This window comes from Scyliorhinus torazame, chromosome 12 (genome assembly GCF_047496885.1).
Source record: "Scyliorhinus torazame isolate Kashiwa2021f chromosome 12, sScyTor2.1, whole genome shotgun sequence".
In the NCBI taxonomy this organism is placed as follows: Eukaryota; Metazoa; Chordata; class Chondrichthyes; order Carcharhiniformes; family Scyliorhinidae; genus Scyliorhinus; species Scyliorhinus torazame.
The window spans coordinates 92,572,578-92,588,646 of record NC_092718.1 but is presented as its reverse complement, the minus strand read 5'-3'; the positions used below and the strand labels follow the sequence as shown (position 1 = coordinate 92,588,646).

Here is a 16,069-nt window from a genome sequence, read left to right as displayed (position 1 = left end):
AGTCTGTCCAGCATGATGCTGCAAAAGACCAAGGAGGCCGAGAAGTATGATGAATGCTGGTTTATTAATGGTCAAAAGGATTTGCCCTAAAAGCGGTAAATACGCACACACTATTAGTCCCATTTGAGACTACCAACATGCCAGTCCCTGTCTGGGCCTCCGCCCGCTAGTGGGGAAACTCTTATTCCATTGGTGCTACAGGGATATCAATCAGGGTATCCCCATGGGATGGGGGGGGTGGGGTTGGAGTGAATTATTACACGTTCATTATTGGATTTCGAGTGGCACTTTGAATCCTGACACACAAGTTTATAGGTTTGCAACTTTACACTTTTTCTGCGTTCAACTAATATTTTATAAAGTATAATTTTCACGTACCGGCCTCCCCGAACAGGCGCCGGAATGTGGCGACTAGGGGCTTTTCACAATAACTTCATGAAGCCTACTTGTGACAATAAGCGATTATTGTTATTATTTAATGCAATCGATTTCAATTTCAGATTTATCAAAGCAGAAATACCCACACACTTCATATTCAAGGCACCATGTTGTTCATCGTTTATCTATAGACCAGAGGTAAGGGGTGGGATTCTCCGGTCTCCGACACCAAAATCACGTTCGGCAATCAGCCGGAGAATCCCCGTTGGCGGCGGAATTGGGGGCGGTGGCGCTTTTGCGATGCTCCGCCCCCTCCAAAGTGGCATACTCGCAGAGTACGCCACACGCTGTCGGGACGGCCTCAGGACGTTACATCAGGCCCTCCCCTGATGCTCCGTCCCCAATGGGCCAATTTCCCGATGGCGTGGGGCGGTGCACTCTTTTTTTTCTTTTCTTTTCGGGAAACCGGTGTCGCGGCTGCGGACTAAGTCCAGCGCCGCCAGTCGGGGGAGGAGCCGATCCAAGGGCGGGGGGGGGGTGGGGGGGTGCTTTGGCAGGGGTTGTGGGCACTGGTGGCAGGTGGTCGGGTGGCGAACCTGGCCAAAGGGGGGCACTATTTGGCAGGCCGGGTCCACGTGCAGCTGGCACCATGTTGCAAGGCGCTGCCGCTGTAGGCCGCCACCGTGCGCATGCGCGGCTATGAACCCAGCAATTCTACAGCCGTATCCGCAGCTAGTGCCGTGGGTTCTACGCTACATGCATGCTAGCCCCCCCATCAGATGGAGTTTCGGGCATAAAGCGCCACTGTTCCCACCCCAGCCTCAGCACATAGTCTCCCAAACGGAGAATCTAGCCCAAGATGCCTTGATCAGAAAGTGTATTTCCAGAGCAGACAAGAAAATGGTTACTTAGTTTGAACAAATCCACTTGAGATCTAACTGTTTCTTCTCTTCCTCTACTTTGGCAGTGCCCTTGAAACTCTGAGGAGCCATCTGTGTATGTACAAACCTCCGGAAAAATGTGTGGACTGTACAAACATCTTGCTGTTTGGCATGGTAGGAGCTGGTAAATCATCCACCATTAATACATTCCTCTCTGCCCTGGATCCAGATAGAAGAACAATGAACTGTGCCCCAACTGGACAGCATCCTGACTCTCTCACAGTCAAGGTACCCTCTCCCACGTGTTTTTAAAATGTAATTCTATAAAAGTATGTATTGTGGCAAGACTGGCATTTATTGCACATCCTTTGTTACCCTGATACAAACTGAGGCTTCGTAATCACACTGACTGAGACTGGTGCTTTATTCGAAGGTTTTTAAAACTGTACTTAAATTCTGAAACGGCTCTGAACTCGCCTTCTATGATTAGTCCCATACAGCAGCCTTTACATGATTGGACTATAAATTGATTTGTTATATGAAGCATGATTATGAGTCAGAGGTTTGTGAGTTCAAATCTCATTCCGGAGACTTAAATACAATTATTCACACACTCCCAGTGCCAGTATTAGGAGGGTTCTGTGATGTTTGAGGTGCCATCTTTTGGATAAGACATTAACAAATGTCACGTCTGTCCCCTCAAGTGTCTGGAAAACATCCTACAGCCACTATTTTGAATAGCAGACTTCTTCCCAGTGCCGCTAAAACAGACAATCTAGTCATTATCTCAATCGCTTTTTGTGGGTGCTCTCTGTGCAGTAATTAGCTCCCATATTTCCTAAGTTACAGTATTAATCACATTGAAAAAACTACTTATTTGGCAATATGGTGCTTTAGGGTATCCTGAGGTTGTGAAAGGAACTGTATTAATGCACATCTTTTTAACAATTATTTAACAGCTTACATCCTACAAGTCAAACTCATTGAAGTTTTGGGACACGGCTGGTTGGAATTCATTGGATGATCCAGTTAAGACAAAGAAAGTGTTCAGGATGATCCTGGAAGGAAGGGTGCCACTAGGAACCAATGTGAGTTTACCTATTTCATGCTTTTAAGATGTACCATTTTTGATCATCATGAAATTCAAAATGCCTTTTGGAATGAAAAAGAAACAAAATATTGACCTATTAAGACTTCCTTTAATCAGTAGTAGTTAAGCGGAAAGCACTGTCACCTCCAACAAGAGGTTGTAGGTTCAAATCCCCTCCAGCGATCAGAGTCCATAGTGCAGGAACTGGAGGAGTGTTGCGCTGTCAGACTGAGACACGATCTACCCATTCAGCTTTCCAAACCACAAGCACCAGCAACCAAAGTTCCCAGATACATTGACAAAACGGACATCTGTAAACTCTCGCTCTCTCTCTCCCAGTCCCGACAGTCCAACCAACCGAGCAACACACATGGTCACAGATTGGTCCTCTAATACAAACTCTCAGCTCTTTAGCATACTTGAGCTACTCACACTGCTTTTATCATTTGGTCTCTTTTAACTCAAACCTGCAGAAACTTTGTGTGAGTGTTTTCTTACTGCCAAGCAGGAAACTGATCTATTCGTAGAGTGCTTTGCTTGCTTCCACTCACATGAATTCTGAGTTATATGTACCTGCTCAGACCAGCTGCCACAGAACAAGCTGGAACACAACAGCACTCCAATTAGCTTTCATCCCTGTGGCAACCTCAGTTTAACTTCTCAGAACATAATGAGTTCATAAACAGGAATCCAGTTACCACTCTTTCCAAAATGCTCTCTGTGCTGGCTCAGAACCATGAAATGAAGCAAAATAAAACCATCTTCAGCCACCATAAGAGTGCCTTTTGTCTTCAGAAAGCAGAGTTTTATTCAAAAGTTTTGGGAATTCAACACACTGGAATGAAACGGTGTGATATATATTTCTTATAGCAACATTGGATGCCTTGTGGTAATATTACTGAAATTTCATGTTTTGAATATCTATGGGAAAAGTTGCCAAAAGGGGTGTTGATTTGTTAGTTGGCCAGGTAGAAGTCTTTTAGGGGGAAATGTTTTGTAAGACTAATGTTAGCTTGTATATGTAATTTTGTGTGTTTTAAGTTTACTTTTGTTAATAAATTGATGTAGTAGCTTGCCAAGTTTCTCTTGCACTTGCCATCTGCCAGATCATAACAGTTCGTTTTACACACACAAAAATACAGGGAGCGGAAGTGGGTTTTTTAATGTAGCCCCCAGTACATTTGCATGATAAAAGAGGGATAAGGTAAAGAAAGAGGTGCTGGACAAAGACCACCGTCAAAATAAGAATTATTGTTTCACGTGACTCAAAAGTCCAATGTGTATTCTTCAGAGAGGTTAGCCACCTGAAACTGATGCAGTTTTCCAGCAGCACTAACTTTCACGATAGGAGAAGCACATGGAGATGAATCAGGTCTACAGTTAACACTAGTATGGAAGTTCAGACATTCCATTAGATGAGGGCCAGGCAATTTAAACCTGGACAGAGCTCTGAGTCTGCTGCTGTTTGTTGATGGAAAATGGCAGATCGCTTGGCTTCAGCGCCACACAACAATTTTACAGGTTCTAGCAGCTTGGGAGGAGGGGGGTCATGTGACAGCACTCCTACTACTCCCCTTGGTTCAAGAGGTTTCAGGGCCCCTTTGTCCTCGCAGGCGTATCAAACCAATGGTCAGAGCTTTGCCTTAGAAAATAAAATGTATCTTTGTGCATTTCCTTTGAATTAGAGGTCTGCAGACAAAGGGGCATTAATGCACCTTTATAGATAATAGGATTCTGCTACTTTCTGAAGGCTAGAACTTCCTTTTTGTGTGGGCTTACCTAGTCGGTCAGTGTAAACACTTCATCCATTTAAAAGATAAGATTTTATTTGGTAGCCAGAATGATATATATTTACAATCCTAGATAAAAACCTGACTATTTTCAAAACTGTGAGGAAAGGTTATTGTATCCATGAATAGCAACGCTGGCCAATAGGTATATTTTATGTTAAAACAAGCTTTAAAAAACAGAATTAACCACATTAACAACAGAGAAATAGCTTTACAGCTAACAGTTACAAAGTAAAAGAAGAAACTTGAACTTACTTCCTAAACCTGCCACTATATTCCAATGAAGCAAACCAGTATAGTTCAAATACCATTCATGAATAAAGTTAACAAACAGGTTTACTTGTTTTTCCCTGTGCAGTATCTTTGGAGAGAGAACCTTTCAGGATCAACAGTGAAACACCTCTGTTCAGATTGAAATCCTAGGGAGAACTAACTTTTCAGACAGATCTGGCTCCTCCCCTTAATTGCATCATCAGTACTCAAAGCACAAGGCATTCTTTGTCTCCACCCACAAGACGTCCCATGACCTGTTTAGACAGGGCCGTCTCAATACCCCTCAAATTATCTACACGCCAGTTGTTCTTCAAAGGTAAATAATGTTCCATTAGCTAGCTAGTTGTAAACAAGTAAATGGTTCTCAAATCTATTAGTGGAACACTTCACCTGCAAAATCAATCACTCTTAAAATCCCTTTTCACAGCTTTAGCAAGCATACCGACTGTATGCATCTTAACCCAGGTTTTAATAACATTACTGAAAATATATAAAATATGGCAATATCTTGCATTCATCTCAATTTATGCTTCTATGTCTTCTGGGCACTACAGTAGTCTGAGTAAAGCACATATTCAGAGCAAATATAGGGAATAGTCAAGTCATGGAAGAACACATCAGAAAAGATTCGAGAATAGTCATGGAGTAATACACTGGTCAGAACAATAAAATTGAGAAACATGCAGTAGTATAATCTTTATTGTCACAAGTAGGCTTACATTAACACTGCAATGAAGTTACTGTGAAAAGCCCCTAGTCGCCACATTCCGACACCTGTTTGGGTACACAGAGGGAGAATTCAGAATGTCCAAATGACCTGATAGCTCGTCTTTTGGGACTTGTGGGAGGAAACCGGAGCACCCGGAGAAAAGCACGCAGACACAGGGAGAACATGCAGACTCCGCACAGATAGTGACCCATGCTGGAAATCGAACCTGGGACCCTGGCACTGTGAAGCCACAGTGCTTGCTACTGTGCCAACCACAAACCTTTGTACGGGCACACTTGGAATATTACAATTCTGGTCACCACACTACCAGAAGTGGAGGCTTTGGAGAGGGTGCAGAGGAGGTTTACCAGGGTGTTGCCTGTTCTGGAGGGTGTTAGCTATGCAGAGAGGCCGAATAGTCTCTGACTGTTTTCATTAGAACGACGGAGGTTGAGGGGTGACCTGATAGAGGCCTACAAGATTATGAGGGGCATGGATAGAGTGGATGGGTAGGCATTCCCAAGGGGCAGAGGTTTAGGGAGTAATAGAAATATAGAGAATGGTCCAAGAATATCACACGGGCAGAGTAATTGGAACATTCAAATGCACAGAGAAAGAAATTATGGGAGGAAGAGATACAGTAGAGTTTTATTGGAGCAGGAGGACGACTGTTGATCGCAATAGAATTGGTGAATGAAATGAATGGGCCTTGTTTGATGGGACTAGGGACCTCTTCATTTGCTTTCACCTTCGTTCTGAATAATTGTGAACTTTTATGTCGCTGGTAGCTATTTGTATAACCAATTGACTTTTCTTTAATTTAGTTGAAGAATTTCAATCCTGATGCAGATGATGCTCGGAATGTAGTCATTCAGGAAAATGTAATTCATGGAGTTGCATTTATTTTTAACACCTTTACCATGGACAACATTGATCTGGATTTGTTGAAGCAGTTTCAGGATCTACAAAATATTGTTGCACAGAAATGCAAGTCTCTGTTTTGCTCTCTGCTGATATAACCCTTGTCACCATTCAATTTGATGTTTAACATGCCTATTTATGACAAATGTCTCTTTTCAGACATTTACAAGATTGTGATTGGGACAAACTTTGACCGATTAAGGATACCAGCGAAAAGCTATAATCACATTTATGAAAATGCTAAACTAAAACGGAAGGTAATTGAAGTGTTTTCATTTGTGGATTCAGATGTACTGATACAATTAAAATACAATGATTCACAGGATGTGCGCATCACTGACAAGCTTGGCATCCCTATTCCATTTGGAGGTGGTATTGAACCACTAATCCAGGTGTTGTAGGTACACTTGTAGCGCTGTTAGGAAGGGGTTTGCAGGATTTTGACCCAGCGACAGTGAAGGAACAGCCAACATGTTTCCTCAATACTTTGTGTCTTATTACTTTGTGCCAGTGTTCACTCGTGAGAGGGACAGTGTGGGTATAGAAATCAGGAAGAAGGCCTGTGATAAAATTAAAGAGATTAACATAGACAGAGAGGCAGTTCTGAGTGGTTTGGCAGGCTTATAGGTCGACAAACTTCCAGGGCCAGATGAAAATGTATCCCAGGCTGCTGAGTGAGGCAAAGGAGGAAATAGCATGGGCGCTGGCAATAATTTTCCATTCCTCTCTGGCCACAGAAGAGGTGCCGGAGGACTGGAGGATAGCCAATGTGGTACCATTATTCAAGAAAGGAGGAAGGGATAAACCAGCAAACTACAGGCCAGTCAATCTACCGCAGTGGTGAGGAAACTATTGGAAGCAATTCGGAGGGTCAGAACTCATCTGAATTTGGAGAGGCAGCGATTAATCAAGAACAGTCAGCATGGTTTTGTTAAGGGGAAGTCATGTTTGAGCAACTTGATTGAGTTTTTCAAAGAGATGTATATGATGGAAATGTATTTGATGTAGTCTCCTTGGACTTAAGCAAGGCTTTTGATAAGGTCCTACATGGGAGACTGATAGTGAAGGTAAGAGCCCATGATATCCAAGGAAATTTGGCAAATTGGATCCAAAATTGGTGGAGTGGCAGAAAACAGAGGGTGATGGTCAAAGGGTATTTTTCTGACTGGAAGCCTGTGTCCAGTGGGGTCCCACAGGGATCAGTGTTGGGACCCTTGCTGTTTGTGGTTTATATACATGATTTAGATACGAATGTAGGAGGGTTGATCAGTAGGTTTGCGGATGATACAAGAACAGCCTTCGATTACAGGGGGATATAGACGGGCTAGTCAGATGGGCTGATCAGTGGCAAGTGGAATTAAATCCGGATAAGTGTGAGGCACTTGGGAAGGACAAACCAGGCAAGGGAACACATAATAAATGCAGGACCTTGGGAGCACTGATGATCAGAGGGATATTGGTGTGTATGTACACCGGTCCCTTAAGGTAGCAGAGCAGGTGGATAGTGGTTAAGAAGGCTTATGGTATACTTGCCATTATTAACCAAGGCATAAGAGTTCAGGAGCAGGGAGGTTTTTCTGAAACTGCTAGAGTATTGTGTGCAGTTCTGGAATCCACATTACAGGAGGGATGTGATAGCACTGGAAAGGGTGCAGAGGAGATTTACCAGGATGTTGCCTGGGCTGGAGAGTGTTGATTATGAAGAGAGATTGGATAGACTAGGATTGTTTTCCTTGGAGCAGAGGAGACTGAGGGAGGACATTATTGAGATGTATAAAATTATGAGAGGCGTAGATAGAGTAGACAGGAACAAACGTTTCCTCTTGGTGGAGGGGTCAATGACCAGGGCGCATAGATACAAGGTAAGGGGCAGGAGGTTTAGAGGGGATGTGAGGAAAAACATTTTTACCAGAGGGTGATGGGAGTTTGGAATTCGCTATATGAAAAGGGTGATGGAGGCAGACACCCTCATAACATTTAAGATGTATTTAGATGTGCACTTGAGATCCCAGGGCATACAAGGCTATGGGCCAAGTGCTGGAAAATGGGATGAGAATGGTTAGGTGGTGGATTTTGACCGACGCAGACACGATGGATGTGCCGAAGGGCCTTTTCTGTGCTGTATGATTCCATGGCTCATTAAAATAGTGTGAGAATTGGAGGGGAATGTACAGATGATGGTGTTGTCATGGGGCTGCAGCCTTTGTTCTTCTAGGTGGTAGAAGTTGCAGGTTTGAAATATGCTGTTGAAAGATCCTTAACAAGTTGCTGCAGTGAAACTTGTAGATAGTGTTAGCCTCTGGCTGCCGTTGAGTAAAGAGATCTGCTCCTTTTCCCAAACACCTTTTATTTTTCCTTCAACACACACTGCGCCAAAACCTGATCACATCACATGCTCCAAAGGCCACCTGTAGCCTCTTTACATATCAGTGTCAATTATTGGATCAATGGGACATCTAATTGGAATGTTTCTTAACCCATTCCTTAACAGTCTCCCCTTCCTTGGAGAAAAAAAATAATTTGGTGAAAACAAAATTTCAAGAAACACGCAATTTCCCCCCTTCTTTTTTTTTTTGAGAAAAAAAAGTCATAGAAACAGGTGCCCTTCATTAACAATATCCAAAAGTTTCTGTGAACTAGCGCCTCTTTTTGCAAAACTGTCTGACAATTGATAGCTACTGTCCACCCATTTAATTTTTGCTATCTCCCATCTGTCCAACATCTGCTTCAAACTTGCGATGTCTATCCTTAATCATTTCTCATTGACACTTTTTGTAGAGTGCACATTTTCCCACAGGGATTTATTGTCAATGTGACACTCAATGGGTATGTTACCCAAATCCCCAAATTTCTGTCAAGATCAGAGATATATACAAGGTCATATCCACCGCCTCTACAAGGCTTAATGTCTCAGCAGACAAAGTGCTTTTGACCAAGAAACCTTGTCTATATCAGTTAACTGGTCCTCAGTTCTGTAACACGTGCATACCAGATGACCCTGGTTCCTCATGATGTCTGTCTGCTCAGTCTAAACTTGAAAATTTGTAATCTGTATCCATTATTGTTGATGAATGTAACCTAACAGTCTGATTGCCATGTTGCAAAATAATTGTTTTGCCATCTATGCCCATGATCTTCCCTGGGCCCTTCCATTCATTAAAATGGTCTCTCTTGTAGTATACTATGTCTCCTTGCTGAAAAACGGTATTTGATGGCCGTACGTTATGCCTTAAAGCTCTGCGAATTCTTTTAGAGACATCGGCTTCCAAAAAAGCTTTTCTACTGCTATGTAATGCATTTAAATGCTCAGCAAAGGCAGAGCTAATTGTAGTCCCTTCCCAAGCTGGAGGCTAGTCATCCAAAATGGATGGAATTTTAGGATTTCTACCAAACACTAATTGATAGCCCCCAACCATCTGCAACAAATTCTTTGCATGTACTGTCTATGCGAAGACTGAATTTAACTTGCAATTTGGTCTGTCTGCCAACATTTTCCGGAGCATGTCATCTATTACTGCATGGTTTATTTCACACATACCATTACTAAATGGGCTTTCCGCAGCCGTATTCATAACTGTGATATTTAGGTTTTCACACATATACCTAAACTCATCATTAGCAAATTCTCCCCCGTTGTCTGCAAGGAATTGTCAGTGGGCCCATTCCTGTCCCTATCCATTTTTCCATGATCTGATCCAGGATTACTCTCTTCTTTACTTCGTACAATGGTTGATTGATTAAATCTGCTTGCTAAATCTACAAAATGTAAAATAAATATATTGTTAGCTTTATTAAGGTCCATGGCCACAATGTCGTTAAAATCCTGGCCCAAGGTAGGGTTTCTCTCGGTTGTGATGGTGTCCTTCTGTACTTCCTACAAACCTCCCAACGATCACTAACCTGTTCTATCAGCTTAGTATAGTCTTCATCCCTTAAGCCTGTATCCTTTAATAAATTTTACAGCCTCCTAGGAGACGGATGTGCAAATTGCCTCTGCAGTTTTAATACAAGCTTTTTATCAGCTAAAGTCCCATTTCCAGCTGCCAATAACACATCCTTAACAACTGCACCTGAAATATTATTTGTCAGTAATGGAATACAATAGTGTCCTGACTGTGTAAATTGTAAGTCCACAGTCTTTCCAAAAACTGTTGCCTTATCCTGTTCCAATAAGTTATCATGATCCACAAACTTAACTCCTGTCAAAACCAGGAGCTTATCCATATTGGACACTCTAGCACAGTCCAGTAACTTAAATGCCAACACAGATTGTGGAAATTCTGTTTGTGCAGCCTTCTGTATAGTCTGCTAAATTCCATTGTATAGTCCTCAATAGAGATATCCTCTGTTTTCCAGAATTGATCGAATTCTGACCAGGCTTCATACGCACTTAACAAGTCTTCCTTTTGATAAATCTTATCCATAAAACCTATCTCCAGACTTTCTTCTGAGTCTAATTGTTCCAATTCCAGCTCAGAAAACACTTTGCTTCAGATTTTACTTTCATAAGGTAGAGAAAGAGCCAATGCCATACCTTGTTTTCTCTTTCCCAAGGCAGTTACCTTAGTCCACATAACAACTGCACTTCTCCATTGGTCGTACGACCCCCCTTTCAGAAAATAATGGTGGGTGGTCATATCCGGCCATCTTTATCCTAGGTTCAGCCATATTTTCTTTTTTTATTTCCTTCTCACTCACTCCTTGGTTGATTTTTTTTTTCCCACGAAAAGTATCTTTTCACCCTTTACATTTACACAGCAACCATCCTCTACTACCGCTGTTAACCTCTGGCTGCTGTTGAGTAAAGAGATCTGTTCCTTTTCCCAAACACCTTTATTTTTCCTTCAACACACACTGCACCAAAGCCTGATCATCACATCACATGCTCCAAAGGCCACCTGTAGCCTTTTTATATATCAGTGCCAATTATTGGATCAGTGAAACATCTAATTGGAATGTTTCTTAACCCATTCCTTAACAGATAGTACGTACACACCGTTGTCATGGTGCAATTATAGATTCTGGATAGGGCTTTGAGCTAAAAGGTGTATTGGGGGGGGGGGGGGGTCAAAGTGATCAGCAAATAGTGGTAGAAAATCTAAAATGAAAAGACATTTATCTGAATGCTGCATTTTTTACAAGACAGACAAATTAGTAGCACTATAAAAATGAATAAACAGTCCAGACATGAATACAAAGTGACCATGGTTGGGAAATAAGTACATAACATTTTTAAGAAGTCAGTGTTGATAGTAAAGGATGACATAAGGATAGCAGTAAGAAAGGATCTTGCCAGAAGATCAGGAAGAAGAATCCGTATGGGTGGAGATTCGGGTCAGAAGACGCTGGTGGAAGTAGTTTATTGGCTTCCTCACAGTGTCATGCTGTTGGATAGAGCATTAAGAAATAATTGGAGCTTGTAACAAAGGCCACGTAATCATTATGAAGGACTTTAAACTTCATATGCACTGGATCAATAAAATTGGCAAAGTTGGGACATGAGCTGTGTTTTTAGATGCTTTCCAAACAATTTCCCGGAATATATTGTGGAGCCAATCAGGGATTAAGCTAATTCAGATCTCCTCTAATGAGGCAGTTAATTAGTAAATTCATAGTAAAAGATCCTGAATTGAGATTCTGCAACTCTCTTCTAACAGCACAGTGGATGTACCTACACCACCTGGACTCCAGCGGTTCAAGGCAATGGCCCACCACCACCACCTCTAGGGTAATTAGAAATGCACAATAAATGCTGGCCTAGCCAACACCCATGAAAGAATATAAAAATATAGATTAAAAGAAGAGACATTTAATGTTTCAAAGAACAACAGTAAGTCTGAGGATTGGGAGGATTCTAAACCAACAAAAAGCTACCAAAAATGTTATAAAAAGGAAAAAGAATGAATAAGAGAACAAACTAGCCAGCAGTATAAAAATAGAGCTTCTATAAGTAGATAAACAAAGGAGAGTGGATAAAGTTGGTCCCTTAGAGGCAGACATAGGAGACATTATCATGAGGTTTGGGGAAATGGCAAAGACGTTGAACAAATATTTTGTATCTCTGTTCACAGCAGAAGAGAAAAAATGAATTCCAGATATAGTGGGGATGTAAGTGGCTAATAAAAGTGAGGAATTTACAGTAATTAATATCAGCAGAGAAAATGTATTGGAGAAAAGAAAGGGACAGAAATTGATCGATTCTCGGCACCTGATGGCCTAGATCCTCGTTCTAAGAGTTATGGTTGCAGTCATAGTAGATGCACTGGTTATGCTTTTCCAAAATCCCCTAGATTCTAGAACAGGTCCAGGGGATTGGCAATTGGAACATGACTGTTCAAGAAAGCAGGGAGAGAAAACCGCTAACTGAAGGCTCCGAATCTTCCGATGAGTGGAAATTGCTACACTCCTACTTCTATGAATCACAACGGAGCTTGGCATTTCTGGCCTGGTTGCTCACCCCCGGCTTCAGAGAAGAGCGGTCTTCCATCAAACTGTTTCCTCAGTGCTGGATCGTTCTGAGGTGCTGGCAGGATGGAGGGTGGTGGGAATGGAAGAGAACTCATTTCCCCATTTATGGGACTAGTCGCTGAATCCTGGTAACTCTTTACTAACTCATTCAACAGCTTTTGGACATCTGAGCGAACGGGTGGGCGGGTAGAGAGGGTGATGTGAATAGGGTGGCAGATGGGTGAAGTCGGTAGGGTGTGTGAGTGGGTCGGGGGTTCGACAGGTCAGGGCGGGTTGTCAGGTTTGTTTGGTGGGGCAGTCGAGGGGGTCAGTAGTGGTGTTGCATGGTGAGGAAGAGTCGGGTCAGATGGTGGCATAGTGGTTAACACTGCTGCATCACAGTGCCAGGGCCCAGGTTAAATTCCAGACTTGGGTGACTGTGTGGAGTTTGCACATTCTTCCTGACTTTCGTGGGTTTCCTCCAGTTTCCTCCCACAGTCCAAAGATATTCACGTTGGGTGGATTGGCCATGTTAAATTGTCCTTTAGTGTCCAAATGTGTAGTTTAGGTAGGGTTATGGGAGTAAGGGAGGGGACAGGGGAGTGGGCCTCGATATGCTGCTCTTTTAGAGGCCCATCAATGTCGACTTGATGGGCCGAATAGCTTCTGCGCTCTAGGAATTTTATGTTTCTATGGTTGTGGGGATGATGGGGGGGGGGGGGGGGGAGGGGAGAGGGGTGTAAGGGGGGTAGTTGGGGGTTGGGGTGTGGAGGGTGTCAGTTGTCTAGTTACCAGGAGTTAGACTAGGATTTTTGTCTAAACTTCCCAAGTAATGATATAGATAAAAATGTCGGAACTCTCCAATTCTAACTCCGAGTTAGAGACATTTTCAAAGGGTCTGGGGAGCAGAGAAATTGCGCATTGGAAATTCAATCCTTCTGGGGAATTCCCAGAGTCACTGCATTGGGACTGCCACGAGGTCCCAAAGTGCATCTTGAGGGTTGGAGTGGGGGGAGATATGTCTGGTCTCTGACAATCCAGAGACCGGAAGATCAAGATCCAGGGAATTTGGTCTGACAGTGGAAGGAAAAAATCTTTGGAATGTATAGTCAACATGGTTTTACAAAAGGGAAATCATGTTGCCAATTTATTTTTTAGGATGTAATTTGTTTTTCTTTATTCTTTCACGGGATGTCAGCATTACTGGTATGGCCAGTATTTGTTGTCTATCCCTATTTGCCCTCAAAGGTGATGGTGAGTTGTCACATTGAACCACTGCAGTCAATGTTGAAGTTACACCCAAAGTTGTTTTAGGAGCAAATTCCAGGAATTTGACCCAGTGAAGGAATGGTGATTAATTCTAAGCCTGGATGGTGCAGAACAAGTAGGCTGATTTATCCTGGAGGGTAGCAAACTTCTTGAGTATTGTTCGAGCTTTACTCATTCAGGCAAGTGGGCAGTATTCCATCACACTCCTGACTTGTATGGTGTGTAGAATCCCAAGTTTCTTTACCCGTCAGTCTGGCCTCAATAAAAGTCGAGATGGATTTGCAGGTACAGCATTAGTTACTTTATTTAGCTTGCAAGCTTGATTCCTTTCACAGAAACATAGGACACATCCAGCCTCCTACATCCAGGAAAGCGAATGAACAAAGAGACAAAGGGATCTCTGCAAATCAATTCAAATGGTATCAAGTTTCACATACTCGACGCCCATAGGTCATCCTATATCCCTCCTGACCTGTTTGATCTATTCTGATTGGCTCACTTCCAATCCCTTCCTCTGGCCCCTATTACTCAGCATCCTTTTCTCCTGCTTTGGTGGACACACCTCTTCCTGCTTTGCCATGCGGTCTGAAATCCTTTCTCTGTGAACTCACCAGAATTAGACTGGCCTACCTCTACATTACATTAACTAATATCTCTAAAGTAACTATTTTATATCACATTCGTCAGGTGTAGATGGTGGACAGGCTTTGAGGAATCAGGATGTGAGTTATTTGCCACAGAACCCACTCAGTCTCCGATTTGCATTAGCCACAGTGTTGATATGACTGGTCTAGTTAAGTTTCTGGTCAATGGCAACCTCCCCAGGTGTTAGTGGGGTATTCGGCTATTCAATTGTGATTCAACGTGAAGAGGTGATGATTCGAGTCTCCCATATTGGAGACGGCCGTTGTCTAATATTTTGTGGCACGAATTTACTTGCTACTTATCAGCCTGAATGTTGCCCAGTTTTTGCTGCATATGAACATGGACTATTTCAGTCTATGAGAAGTTGTAAATGGTACGGAATGCTGTGTAATCATCAAGTTTAAACTTATGATGGAGAGGTGGTCGTTGATGAGACAACTGAAGATGGTTGAACCTAGGACACTACCGAAAGGAGCTTCTGCAGTGAGCTTCTGTAGTCGCTCTTGGAATGTACGAAATGCAGCAGCCAACTTGTGCACAGCAAACTCCCACAAGCAGCAATAAGTGGCTAGATTTTGTTTTAGTAAATATTGGTTCAGATTAGTAATGTAGAACATATAATCATCTTCACTGGCTCATAATTACTTTACCTGTTTCTTTCTGTTTTTCTCTTAGTTTGCAAAGTTGTCAGATTATATTGGAATGAAAAAACGCACCATGTTTGTCATTTCGAATGAGTGGAAAGGTTATAAGATTGAGAAGACAAAATGTGTTCTTGCTTTGTACATACTGAAAAATATGGTCAGAAACATAGACCCTGGGCAGGATTCTTCGTCGGGAAATGCAATTGGGCGGAGAATCGGTTTTGACGCAGAAATCGTGGCAGGTGCCAGTTTCACGCCAAATCGCAATTCTCTGCTGCCTCAACAGCGACATTCCAGAACGCACATACAGTAAACACCATTGGCATATCATTAGCGGGCCTGACCCGGTATTCTCTGGAGTCTCCGCGATGCCCCGCCTCCACTGGGGCAAATTTCCGACGGTGAGGTTCACTTGTGCTTTTTAAAAATCGGGAATGCAGTAGACTTTATGAAAGAGAATAAACTGATAGAAGGATGACCTTGAACTTTGACTGTGGGGAACTGATCAATGCTCTGTAAAACTTTTAACTTTTGATTTGCGATGTTTGGACCTATTTCGGAGATTCTGTTTGTTTCTTTTTGTTTTTTCGGTTCTGTTTGGGGTTAGGTTAGAATATAGTACTTTGTTAAGGGAGGAGGGGTGGGCCTTTGTGCTCGGACCTTGGGAGGGATTGTTTGTTTGTGTTTGCTTCATGCCTTTGTTTCGATTGTTTGCACTAAGAGCGGAGGGAAGGGAACCAGCTAGGCACCAGGGGCGGGGGCTGCCAGGCTCGCTGGGAGGGCTAGTTCACAGAAGCAAAGTGGGGGGTGAGCTGAAGACCGATGTGGGGGAGGGAATGGGAGGGGGAGGGGGGTGGGGGGTGGGGGGGGGCGGGGGGGGGGGGGGGGGGGACTAGACTGCTGACGGGGAGGAGACTTTCAAGGTGGTGGAAAAGGAGGGTTGATGACGACAGTTGGCCGAGGGCGGGCCAGGAGAGGTGCGGGACATGGGCCGAAGTTAGCAAAGGAAAGGCCCAGCGGTC

General features: G+C 43.1%; 1 protein-coding gene across 1 annotated transcript in view; it reads left to right on the top strand.

Annotated features, from left to right (window-relative positions):
- Positions 1-15,863, top strand: part of LOC140386557 (interferon-induced protein 44-like) — a 56,147-nt gene extending 40,284 nt beyond the window's left edge. Inside the window, exons 7-12 of the mRNA XM_072468980.1 lie at positions 501-576; positions 1,346-1,547; positions 2,219-2,347; positions 5,946-6,108; positions 6,202-6,299; positions 15,079-15,863. Coding sequence (XP_072325081.1) covers positions 501-576; positions 1,346-1,547; positions 2,219-2,347; positions 5,946-6,108; positions 6,202-6,299; positions 15,079-15,360 — 950 coding nt within the window. The 3' untranslated portion in view covers positions 15,361-15,863. The remainder of the gene's footprint in view (positions 1-500; positions 577-1,345; positions 1,548-2,218; positions 2,348-5,945; positions 6,109-6,201; positions 6,300-15,078) is intronic.
- Positions 15,864-16,069: the final 206 nt, after the last annotated feature.